This window comes from Oncorhynchus tshawytscha, linkage group LG18, assembly GCF_018296145.1.
Source record: "Oncorhynchus tshawytscha isolate Ot180627B linkage group LG18, Otsh_v2.0, whole genome shotgun sequence".
Classification (NCBI taxonomy): Eukaryota; Metazoa; Chordata; class Actinopteri; order Salmoniformes; family Salmonidae; genus Oncorhynchus; species Oncorhynchus tshawytscha.
This window is the reverse complement of record NC_056446.1, coordinates 37,254,651-37,267,209: the sequence shown is the minus strand read 5'-3', so window position 1 is coordinate 37,267,209 and position 12,559 is coordinate 37,254,651. Positions and strand designations below refer to the sequence as shown.

Below are 12,559 nucleotides of genomic sequence, written 5' to 3'. Positions count from 1 at the left end.
ACTGCCAGGTGACGTGTGTGTGTAACTGTGTTTTACAGTCTAACTGTGTGTTACAGTGTGTTGTCATTGACCGGCATTCCGTTGTGTGGTTGTGTGTTACAGTGTGTTGTCATTGACCGGCATTCCGTTGTGTGGTTGTGTTTTACAGTGTGCTGAGAGAGGGACCTGTAGTAGGGAGTGGGGCAGTTTGAAGGCAGATGAGGTCGTGCCGACAGTTTGTCACATAGTGTCAGCTCTATAAATATGTGAAGTGCTTTGGAAGTTTCCATGTCAGCACTAAACCTGTTGTTGTCCTGTGCTGCTACAGGTGTGTGGTGGTTGGGTGTGTGTGTGTGTGTGTGTGTGTGTGTGTGTGTGTGTGTGTGTGTGTGTGTGTGTGTGTCTACATTGCACATACTGTATAATGTCCTACAATCACCTGTCCTATTGTGAATTACATTCATATCAACACTAAACAGAGGAGTTTACAAGACTAGTTGAGGTGAGTTTTGGAGGAAGACTCTGAATGGTTGGTCAAATTTACCACCACACAGCTGAGGAAGACATACGGCACTAACCATAAATCACCAAACAAAATCAGGGTGGAAGACAACTGATGAAGGCATTTTTGACAGGACACAACAGCGAGCTAATAGCTAGCCTAGAAGTCATGGGGAGAGTTTAAATATATGACTGACAAAAATAGTATTTATTTCATTATATCAAATCAAATTTTATTTGTCACATACACATGGTTAGCAGATGTTAATGCGAGTGTAGCGAAATGCTTGTGCTTCTAGTTCTGACAATGCAGTAATAACCAACAACTAATCTAACTAACAATTCCAAAACTACTGTCTTATACACACAAGTGTAAGGGGATAAAGAATATGTACATAAAGATATATGAATCAGTGATGGTACAGAGCGGCATAGGCAAGATACAGTAGATGGTATCGAGTACAGTATATACATATGAGATGAGTATGTAAACAAAGTGGCATAGGTAAAGTGGCTAGTGATACATGTATTACATAAAGATGCAGTAGATGATATAGAGTACAGTATATACGCCCAGTGTAGCAATAAGGCACCTCAGGGGTTTGTGGTATATGGCCAATATACCACAGCTAAGGGCTGTATCCAGGCACGCCGCAAAGAACAGTCCTTAGCCGTGGTATATTGGCTATATACCACACCCCCTCTGGCCTTATTGCTTAAGTATAATGGGCTGGGCAAACGTCATCAACAATTGCAAAAACAACTTTTTATTTACCATTCAGGAAAAGTCCAAGCTGTCCAGTTATGTGGTGGCGGGTGTCCAATATAGAATGGAAGAACCTTCTGGACTTCTTCAAGGTACAATATACATTATTAGACTATCGAGGCTTCGATGGACATTTTCTCACTGTTTTTCTGTCTCGACTCATCCGGGTGAATTGGCTTGGAGTTTGCAGGAGTCCCTGTTTTTGGGCATAAATATTATCCGTACCATTTGTCGGCGACCTTGCAGAGTTTGTATTTTTCTATGGGTCCATTAATGTTCATTTACTGCTTATTCAAGGAAATCTGCCAGAGTTGGGGTGAAGAAAATACTTACACATCCTACAATTACTGTTTACCTCAGTCTGTCTACAAGGGTTATCCAGAATGTTATCGACCACAGGCCAGAAGACACATTGTTCCATCGCTGTGGATGATTCCAAGTACACTGGAGGATATTGTCCCATGTGGCTCAGCTGGTAGAGCACGGCGCACGGCCTTCGCCAAGATGTGGGTTTGATTCCCATTGGGGACCAGTATGAAAAAAAGTCAAGGTATGCATTCACAACTATAAGTCGCTCTGGCTAAGAGGGTCTGCTAAATGACGGAAATGTTAAAATAATATATAAAAAACACAAGCTAAGACATATCTATGATCAGTAAGTGCATTTGTAAAATTGTTGCATTTCTTTATTTTAAATAGATGTGGATTTTAATTGGTTGGTGTTTTCTGTATAGATAATAAGGGGTGGGAGCCTAGCGGTTAAGAGCGTTGGGCCGGTAACTGGAAGGTCGCTGATACGATTCCCTGATTCGATTCCCTGAGCCAACTACATGAAAAATCTGATGTGCCCTTGAGCAAGGCACTTAACCCTAATTGCTCCTATAAGTCTCTCTGGATAAGAGGGTCTGCTAAATGACTCAAATGTTCAGTCCAGGGCAGATCAAGAAAGTCCTCCAAGGAGGACTACCTCACTAAGGCTCTGACGGTATGTCTAATTTGATCCCTGTCTCAGGTTTAGGAAATCTAATTCAGAAATGACAATGGTCAGTTGGAGCATATCTTCACTAGCCTGGTCCCAGATCAGTTTGTTTGACAGTCTTGACAACTCCTATGGTCGACGATGGGAGGACATTGGCAGTACAGCAGTAGATCTGGGACTGGTCTAAATTTGAGCATCAGTTTGACCCATTTAAAAAATAAAAATGCACACAGATGTGGATTACTGGAGTGTCAATTTGTGGATATAACCAGTCTGAAGGATACCTTCAATCTCCACTGGGTATCCGAGGCTGGAATTGTTGATAAAGGAAGAAATCAACCGGGTGGTGGAGGAATACAAACTGTCAACTTCTAGTGAGTGGTCCAGTTGCAGTATTAACAAAAAGCTGTCCAGCATCAGTTTATAATATATGTATTGTAGGAGTACAGGGTTGTAGCAAGTACACAGCAATGAGTGTACAATGGTATTATTGCCTTATACCCATATTCAAGCCAGACATAGAATATTGAGATATTGTGCTGTTTGTTTTCCAATCAGTCTGTCTGCTGGGCCCTCCAGCGGCAGGGAAGAGTACTGTGGCAGAGATACTGTGTAAACATTTTAGATGAAGTTCAGAGGTTATCTACGAGGTGACACCTCTGGTCAGTAAAAGACAGCACTACTCAAATTGTATCTGTCGTTCCCAAAAAGCGTGCCTCTTATTTTCTGATAACAATTCAACTATACATTTAAAATACATGTGTCAAAACCATGAAAATCCAATATGCAGAAATGTGTTTTGCACATCTTTGAAAGGTAGACTCAGCGGAATTACGTGGACATTAGGGGCAAGGACGATATTACAATGAGCGAGATATAAGACTTCTCTCTCACACAGTATCTGCACTGGTTCATAACGTGTGGAAACAAAAACAGCGTAGAAGTTTAGCCTCGCGCTTCAACCCTATTAGTTGTTGCGGACTTTGACTCACTATTCGGTTTACTTTGCATCTACGTCATATCGCTGAGTCTTAAATACAAAAACATACAAAGATAAATGTATCAAATATATTTCAGGAGGAGGCTATGAAAAGGGGTTGAGCGGGAGAGTGAAGAGTCAAAAGCAGTTCCCAAGTTCATGGAAAACGTCAGTGGCGACCTGGGCGATGACCAATCATATCGACTGGTTTGCATGACGAGTTTGACGCTGCGCGACCCATCGCTGGTGATTTTCTTCTGCAAAGAGGGAAAATAGAAATACTAGGATGGAATGTAAGTAATTACATGAGTCATGCAAAAAAAATATCTTAGTTAACGTAGATTAACTGACATATGCGTAATCGTTTATTTACGAAAATCGCTCAATAGCAAACTAGCTGACATTAACCAGCTAGGTAGCTTTATGGATTGTAGTTCTGGTTGTTTAATGGTTTTAGGGACTCCTGAGAAAACCAGCAAACTTGGCTTTCGTCTTGTGAAACAGTGGATGCAAAGAATCTAGGAAAGCATTTACAACACATTGAATGTACAATTTTGTAAGCTTGCCTGGACATTTCCCATGCAATGCAGCTGAAGTAACGTATCTAGTCATTGTCTTGCTTGTAGAGTATAAAAATACCTGTATGCCCATGGATGTGTAGCTAGCTATGAAACGTTATCCGATCTGTGTATGGACCCTAAAATGTTTGGTATAAATATTAGTTCAGAACCTAGCTATGACCCTCAGCTATCATAGCCTGTTGTATCGACTTCAAAACAGTCTGAATGAACCCTATGGGTCGAGTAGAATATAATAAACGTTTTGCCAAGGATGCAAGTCCTATATACGTGCAGTTATTACCAAGCATGAGATCCTCACATTGTAGCCTGTACATTGAATACATTCACTGATTCATGTACTCCAAATTGGCAAATAAAAGGTGCGATTCAGGTATGAATATCTGAGACATTTCAGTCATATCCAATACCAGGAGTATCAAACTCCATTATTTGAATGATGCTGTGTATGTATGACAATTATTAACTTCCAGTGTTTTTCCAATCCAGGTCCCTCAATGGTTACACATTGTAACTATGCAATAGACCAGAAACTTTAGTTAAAAGGTGGATTTATAATTCATTATTATACAGAAACAGATTTTATTAATTTAAAAACACTACCCTTCCTTTGCATCATGTAACTACTATACAACTAGTTCATCTCAATAGCAAACACTTCTTCTGCATTGATCTGATAAACACAGGATAGGTGTAGTTGGTCATCAAACGAGACTTCATTTCAACCAGTAGAGAACGTGAAACGCTTTACTGAAAGTTCATTATCCAAGTGTTATAAATACATGCATTATAAAATGTAATATATTCTAAATAAAAATGTTCAATCTGTACTTCAATGCACATCTGGTGGCCATTATAAAAACAGATGAAAAGGAAGTTGGGGAGAGGTATGAGAGAGACAAAGTCATAAGAACAGAGGAACAGGGAAGACAGCATATGATTCATGAATTACAGGGTTACCCTAATACTCTCTGTTTATCACAGATACATAAGTGTCTCTGGCCATGTCTCCGAACAGCCTCGGGCACTCAGTTTATCCTCTCACATCAGAACCTACCTGGAGACGAGAGACAGAATAATACAGTAAAAAAAAAAAAAAAGAAGGCACAATCATCCCCTAACACTCAGTCATCATAATCATCAGTAGGTGAAATGCAAAACTATCCTTATAGTAGTCCCAAAGTTAATAATACATCTCTATTTCAATGTAAAGCATTTAATAATACTTCCTGTTGACCAGACCAAGTCACCTCTCACCTCTCAGCATGCTGTGCCCTCTGTCAGCCAGTTCAGATGTGGGAGGAGTTCACCGACACAGCTGATATAACCTAGATGATTTAGGGAGAAGGGGATGAAGTAAAGGACAGAGACTGTTTTGAGTAAAGAGAGTGTTCAACAGGAATGTGTGTGTGGTCTCACCTGGTGTCCACACTAAGTGGCTGCAGAGTACTTTATACTGAAAAACAGACATGACAAACTATATAGCGTCTACTACGTTAAATAATGACGTGTCTTACTATTCTCCATGGTTGGTTCCCTTTGTCTATTCTTTTGAAGGTGGAAGGAGCCACAGTTACACCTGAGCCTGCACAACACATCAGATTGATACACAAGTGTGTAGGTGTGGGTTATAGGGTGTAATTGTTCTCAATATGGGCGACTCTTAAAAGAGCCTGTTTTGTTTTTGTACAGACAGCACCCTCACCTGGAATTAAATAACTGCAGTTGACATAGCTAAGTAAATGGAAGTGGATTGCCTCCTGTGCTGAGTTGTTTGCCCCCATCCTTGAAACATCCTGTAGACCTCTCCTCTGGCACACGGCGGCAAGCTGTAGATCCCCCCCCCTCCCCCCTCCTGGTCCTCATGTCCATGAAGTTATGCAGGACACAGGTAGCCTTGACACGCCTGAAGGCCCTCAGGAGGCAGTCCCAGATGGCCCTGGTCACCAAACCTTGCAGCGTAAAGTTGGCTAGATGGCTAGCTAGTTACGTTAGCAGCTCATTTGAGTTAGACTGCACTGTAGCTAATAATATAGTTTACACTTTAAATGGATTTACTTACTTGAATAGGTTCTCGCAGCCATGTGGACGATTGGAAACAAGGCAGCAAAGTCTGTCACCAGAGCGGTGTAGAGCATATTACCATTTACCTGTGAATAAAGTAATGGAGAACGGATTAAACTCTTTACTCATTTAAATAACCAGACCTTCTTACAAACTTGCTATGCTGAATTCTTGAGCTGCACAATCGAACGTGCTGCTACATGCTGCCAGCACGTCCACAAGTGAGGCACTCTGGGGTGGCTGAAAACAGAAATGTACCATGTGCTAGTGTACACACACACACACACACACGAGTGCTATTACCATGTGCTAGTGTACACACACACACACACACACACTATTACCATGTGCACACACACACACACACACACGCTATTACCATGTGCTAGTGTACACACACACACACACACGAGTGCTATTACCATGTGCTAGTGTACACACACACACACACACACACACGAGTGCTATTACCATGTGCTAGTGTACACACACACACACACGTGCTATTACCATGTGCTAGTGTACACACACACACACGTGCTATTACCATGTGCTAGTGTACACACACACACACACACACACACATGCTATTACCATGTGCTAGTGTACACACGAGTGCTATTACCATGTGCTAGTGTACACAAAAAGGCTATTATCATGTGCTGTAGACCCTGCATTGTCGGAACTAGAAGCACAAGCATTTCGCTACACTCGCACTAACATCTGCTAACCATGTGTATGTGACAAATACAATTTGTTTGATTTGTTTTGCTAGTGTACACACGAGTGGTAGTATGCGTGTATGGAGTTGTGGCATGAGTTGTTCCTGAAAGCATGTTTGTAGATCTTATTTAGGCTTGTTGCCTCGTCTTATCGTGTTGGACTTCATATTATTCAGATTGTTTTTGTAACATTTGTGAAGCGGAGTTGGTGGTTTCATAGATGACATTCTTGTAGGTCGCCACAAGGAGTCGCTAGAGCACGATGAGAATCAGGACATCCCGGGCCGGTCAAACCCTCACGACGCTGGGCCAATTTTGCACTGCCTCATGGGTCTCCCGGTCGGTTCGAACCCGGGTCTGTAGTGACTCCTTAGACTGCTGCGCCACTTGGGAGTCCACCCGTGTCTGTTTTGCAGATTTTATTTTCTCCTTGGAGGCATCTGATGACTTCCTTAATGGAGCGGGTGCAGAACCAGGCTGAGGATGTGGCAGAGTAGACGAGTACCGTAGCCAGCTGAAGAAGTATAGACTGTGGAAGATGAAATGGTTCTGAAATAGTTTGACATGCTGGAGAGTCACCCAGAACACAATTGGTAAGGCTAGAATATAATACTGATTTAGCCAAAGCATTTCAAAACCAATATTCAACCTATTTGTCAGAACCAGTGTATAGTAATAGTAAACTGATTGAATAGAACTTAAGGCATTGAGAGGAAATCTTTCATTGATGAACAATGCGGTACTATGATGGAGATCACCAGTCTGGTGGGGCATCTCCGGAACTACGGACCCACCCCCGAGTAGAGAAAGGCTGCGTTTTACAATCCCTCATTAAGCCGATGTGTTGTTCTGTGACCCAGAAAACAGAACTGCAACATGTCAGTAACACTATGTAGCTAACGTTATGGATATGAATACTGTGTGATTCAAAACTTGTAAAAGAACATAAGTTCTCTTTAAATCAAAGTTATGATATTTGGCATCAAAATCACAGTGCATCTTGGATAATTTAACTAGCATCACTTCTGTTTCACCTTGGTTACTTTTGTTTCCACACTGGTGCACAGAACTGTGCGTGTTCGTCCTTGCATCAGCTCAAGCGACACGTTGCCTTCACTGACCCAGATGAATCCCGAAACGAGGACATATATTTTGTCTGTGTACAGTAGTTCTCAGTTGGAGATTTTGGCAGCTGTATTTAGTCTACAAGAGCCACCATAGCTCTTGCCTGCTAGCCAAACTAAAGAAAAAGATGTTTGCTAGTGTAACCGTTGTGAAATGATTAGCCGGGTGCGCGCTAATTGCGTTTCAATCAGTGACGTCACTCGCTCTGAGACCTTGCTCCGGAAGGACCGCGGCTTTTGTGGAGTGATGAGTCACGATGCCTCGAGGGTGGCTGTTTCGAGGCCAGGTAGGGGCGAGGAGAGGGACGGAAGCTATGCTGTTACACTAGCTAACGTAGCTCTCAAAATCTACTAAAGGACCCCACAGCTAAATAAACACTGTTCTGGCATCCGGAAGAAATATATATATATATTTAGCATGTTTCAAACGCTTCTTAACTTGTATTATTTGGGGATTCCTTCGGTCTGGTAAATGCATTGCTTTCTGCAAGCATGGACAACTGAACATGTGGAACAATTGTAACCGAGATGTAACATGGCAACCTCAATGTTGCTCGTTAAAATTACACAAAATGCGCTGATTTCAAAATCAACCACATTGTGCAACTTTTACAAATTTGAAGCCATAGTGCTCATATTGGTAAAACGTTGACGTTTTGCTTCCTGGGTCACAAAACGCCTTTTAGGAAGCCTTTGGTGGGTGGCCCTTATATAGGCTCATCTCCACATTGCTTACTTCTATCCAGTCCTCTCAGATCTGTGTACTCTTAAAAACACTCTCTGTATACCATCGAAGAGTGGGCCACCAGCAACAAACCATGGAGCTGTAGTTGTGTATATCTCCTCCGGAACAGTTTACAAGACTAGTGTGAGGTGGTTACCACTCCAAACATCTAGGAGACCTTGTCGACTGGTATTTAAATGTTTTGTCCTGACAGTGTTAAGACTCTTGTGTTGATCACGTCTTGCAATACCCCTTGTTTATTTTCCCCATGAGAGATAAACATGCATTCCTCTAGTTTGACTCTTGAGTTTTTGTAAAGATCATATTCATGAAATGTAACTACAACTGAATGGTACATTTTATGAAGAAAATGTGCACTTGCCTCAGCTACACCTACCCTAGCACGTGACATAATCCAATTACAAACCCACAGCGTTTTAATTTTTTCAATGATTTCTAATTGTTTACTCCATGTGTAACTCTGTGTTGTCTGTTCACACTGCTATGCTTTATCTTGGCCAGGTCGCAGTTGCAAATGAGAACTTGTTCTCAACTAGCCTACCTGGTTAAATAAAGGTGAAATAAAAATACATTTTAAAAATCTTTATGATAGCCACATTAGCATTTACATTTGTTGGGGGTAAATACATTTATAAGTGACCTTGTCCGAGAGAGATTTACACTTTTATCAAAACATCAGGATAAGCCTAAAAAGTGTGAAAACAGCTGGGCTATAGAGCCCCACAGTGAAGGTGTCATAATACCCATAAAACCTTGTGGTCAAACAGGGTATCGTGGCAAAATTACAAACTCGGCGCTCCGTATACACTTGTGCTGTAAAGCTTTTAACCTGTACATTTCCACTGTCTTTCTCCCATCTGAGAAGACAGTGTTTTCCTCTTGTTTCTTAGTAGCTTGGTCACGCAGCCAAAAAACAAAGAGCCTCAGAGTGACCACACTTTTTTGGTCCATTCTGTCCTTTCCGTATCTTTCAAGGGCACAGCTGTGTGGAGATACGAAGAGAACAGAGGCTAGTTTGAGCAGCAGAAAGGAGTAACAACACTTGGTCTCACATTTCTTCCCACCATGGTCTCTCACACACACACACCTGCTAAACTCCCACGTAGACAGAGGTTGTATTTTCCTATAAAGGCTGAGACCCGACTCGTTTGAGGGGCTCTTAACTCTGCAGTGTTGTTGAGTGGATCGTTAACTAGCTTAAAAATGTGCAAATCTTATAATAAAGATTGATTGTTTGTAGAAATGATAAAGTCTCTCACTTGGTTAGAATTTCACAGACAAGGGAAATGGTTCCAATAATTTTTCCCCCCTATAAAAGGGATTTGTAGAAACACTTAAAGGGTTGTTTTGTGTAGGCTTACCCCCGGCGTGAGGTTTTGATTACCATGTAAATCTCTCTGGGACAAGGTGACCTATCAATATATTCAGCTCTTTACGCACAGATTTTAAAATGCTAATTGAAATCAAAGTAGATATCATGCAAAACTACAAATCCCTGGAATCATCTTGCACGTGATCTCTAGCTGACACCATTCCCTAACAGGTACATTTAAAGATCCAGCAGCCAATTCATTCATTATTACATTTAGCTAAATGTATAGTTAATCCAGAGACGCTTACCTTTGCCTCGATTCAACAGCCTCGTTGAGATAATCTTGGCATTTTGTATTTCTATATGATAGCCACATTAGCAGCTAATCACAATTTCATTTGTTGGGGGTAGAGAGATTTACAGTTATTGAAAACATCAGGGTAAGCCTACACAAAACACAGGCCCTTAATTTAAATGTTTGTATAATCCCCTATGGGAAAAACGAATGATGGGAAAAAAAACAAGTGAAACCATTTCCCTATTTGACTGCTAGGATTATGGGTATTATGACTCACTGTGGTACTCTATTCCAGGTAACAGTGACGCTGAGATTTAGATTTTTCACTTTAAAATGTTAAACTAAAACCAACGATTGCAAAAGTTAAACTAACCATAACTATGCACAAGGACTACTTTTAACAAAAATCACATTTACTTGAGCAGTGCAAATACAAAGTTTAGTAACAGAATGATGGCACAAACCATCAATCTGTTAGCAAACTTTACATCTGCACTCTAAGTGAATGTGTTTTTGTAAAATTGTTAAGTATAAGTAATCCTTGTATACCCACCTACTAGATATTCAAATACATCTATTGTTTAGTACAAAAATTAAGGCTATGCAGCAGATGAGTTATACTGTATATATTAGACTCAACCCCCTGAAGGTAAAACAGAGTACTACTGTGTAATTACTAAATAGACACCCTCCTAGGGTAAGGATGAATGATAACTCTACACAGAGTACTTACTACACATAACTCACAATTAGCTCATTCATCGCCCCTCTCCCCCGAAACTATTCCCCAGGTCGTTGCTGTAAAGGAGAATGTGTTCCGTAAATTTACCTGGTAAAATAAAAATGCCAAAATGTCCATCTATTTTAAAAGACTACAGTTCCCATGTGATAAAAGTGTGCTCTACGGTATGACGTAAACACAACCCACTCACGGTGCGATTTTTACCGCACAGCTTGAACACGCGCCATGTTTAGAGGAAACAAAAGGTGTAAATCACATTGCTCGGTTGCTGGTTAAATAACATAGCTATCTTTTTTTAATTTTTATAATAAGAAACGAGTATGAGAAGGGAATTTTGGGAAGCCTGATTGGACTTGCTGGAGGTTGTTTCAATGGCTCTGTAAGTATCTCGTTACTTTGGACAGATATGTGTTTGGAAAGGGGATTGGGCCTACCGATGCTGGCGAGCCAGTTTGGCAAGTATTTATTTTTGGTAGCGGGAAATAGTATAGAAACAATTGAATATTAGCTAGTTACAGTAGTTATCGTTAGTACGGGTCTGACTTTCAACCCAATGCATTCAAGCGTTCTTGGCAAGTGAATTTGCAAACGACTAGTTAACATTTCCAGGACTTAGCTGCCATAATAAAACACGTTAACCAACGTTAGCTTTGTGCTACGTAGCTGACGTTAGTAGGTAAATTGTGATTCGGTAACCAATTAACGTTAGTTAGCTACGTGTTTTCTAGTAACAAAGTGAAGTGTAAAGTTGATATTTGTAAATTTGTCGTTCGCAAACTTTGTTTAAAAGGTTAAATGCAAACAAAGACAATGTTACGCTACTGTTACTACTCTAATTCGTTTCTCTTTTTCGCAATTATGTTAAATATATTTGTCAGATACAGCTGAAATATCATGTGTTTTCATTGCCAGTTAGAGAAAGTTGTCTGTTCAGGGTTAGTCTTGTCCACTGTCATTTAGGCGTAACTCTTACATGCTCGTTTTGTCCTCCCACACCGGACACGCAGGTTGAAATATCAAAACCAACTAAATTAATTTGAGGACAGGTCGAAAAGCATTAAACATTTAGAAATGTAGATAGCTAGTTTGCTGTTGCTTGAAAATTTGTTATGAGCTATAAACAATGGGTTGTCATTTTACCTGAAATGCACAAAATCTTCTACTCCGACAATTAATCCACAGGTAAACGTTTGTTTTCTAGTAATCTCTCCTCCTTCAGGCTTCTTCGTACTTTATATAGCAGTGTAGGCCACCAACTTTAAGATGCATTACCACCAACAACTGGACTGGAGTGTGGATCTCAGTTGACTTTCAATCACCCACGTGGGTATATGCTCCTCAAAACCAATGAGATGGGAGAGGAGGGACTTGCAGCGTGTCAAGTGTCACAAATAGAACTTGGTTCTATTTTAGCACCTGGCTATTCAGACGGACGTGAGCAGTGTGGGTGCAATGATTGAATAGCATGCATGTTTACATTTATTTTGTGACACGAGCGGTGTGATCAGCATGTTATGTTTTGGTTTGTAAAGTTGGTTGCCAACCTTCATATAAAGTCCCGAAGAAGAAGAAGAAGCCTGATGGAGGATAGATTGCTAGAAGCAAACTGTTTTTAACCTTTTGTCTGTGGATTAATTGTCGGAGTAGAGGACCTTGTGCATTTCAGGTAAAATAACAACTGTTTATATCCCAGGACAAATTAGCTAGCAGCAGCAAGTGACCTGTCCACAAATTCGTGTCTGGTGTGGGTGGACAAAACCTGCATCCGCG

General features: G+C 40.8%; 1 protein-coding gene and 1 long non-coding RNA gene across 3 annotated transcripts in view; one reads left to right on the top strand and one right to left on the bottom strand.

Moving 5' to 3' along the window:
- Window positions 1-1,109: 1,109 nt before the first annotated feature.
- On the bottom strand, window positions 1,110-12,086 carry LOC112217948. 2 transcript variants are annotated; one of them, XR_002948537.2, is made up of 3 exons: window positions 11,930-12,086; window positions 5,040-5,932; window positions 1,110-3,461 (listed from the first exon to the last, which is right to left on the bottom strand). It is a non-coding gene; the product is annotated as an uncharacterized LOC112217948 (long non-coding RNA). The 2 variants fall into 2 exon arrangements; XR_002948536.2 differs by lacking the exon at window positions 1,110-3,461 and adding an exon at window positions 3,547-4,839.
- Window positions 11,011-12,559, top strand: part of LOC112217947 (poly(A) polymerase alpha) — a 28,697-nt gene continuing 27,148 nt past the window's right edge. The window contains exon 1 of the mRNA XM_042301003.1: window positions 11,011-11,168. Coding sequence (XP_042156937.1) covers window positions 11,161-11,168 — 8 coding nt within the window. The 5' untranslated portion in view covers window positions 11,011-11,160. The remainder of the gene's footprint in view (window positions 11,169-12,559) is intronic.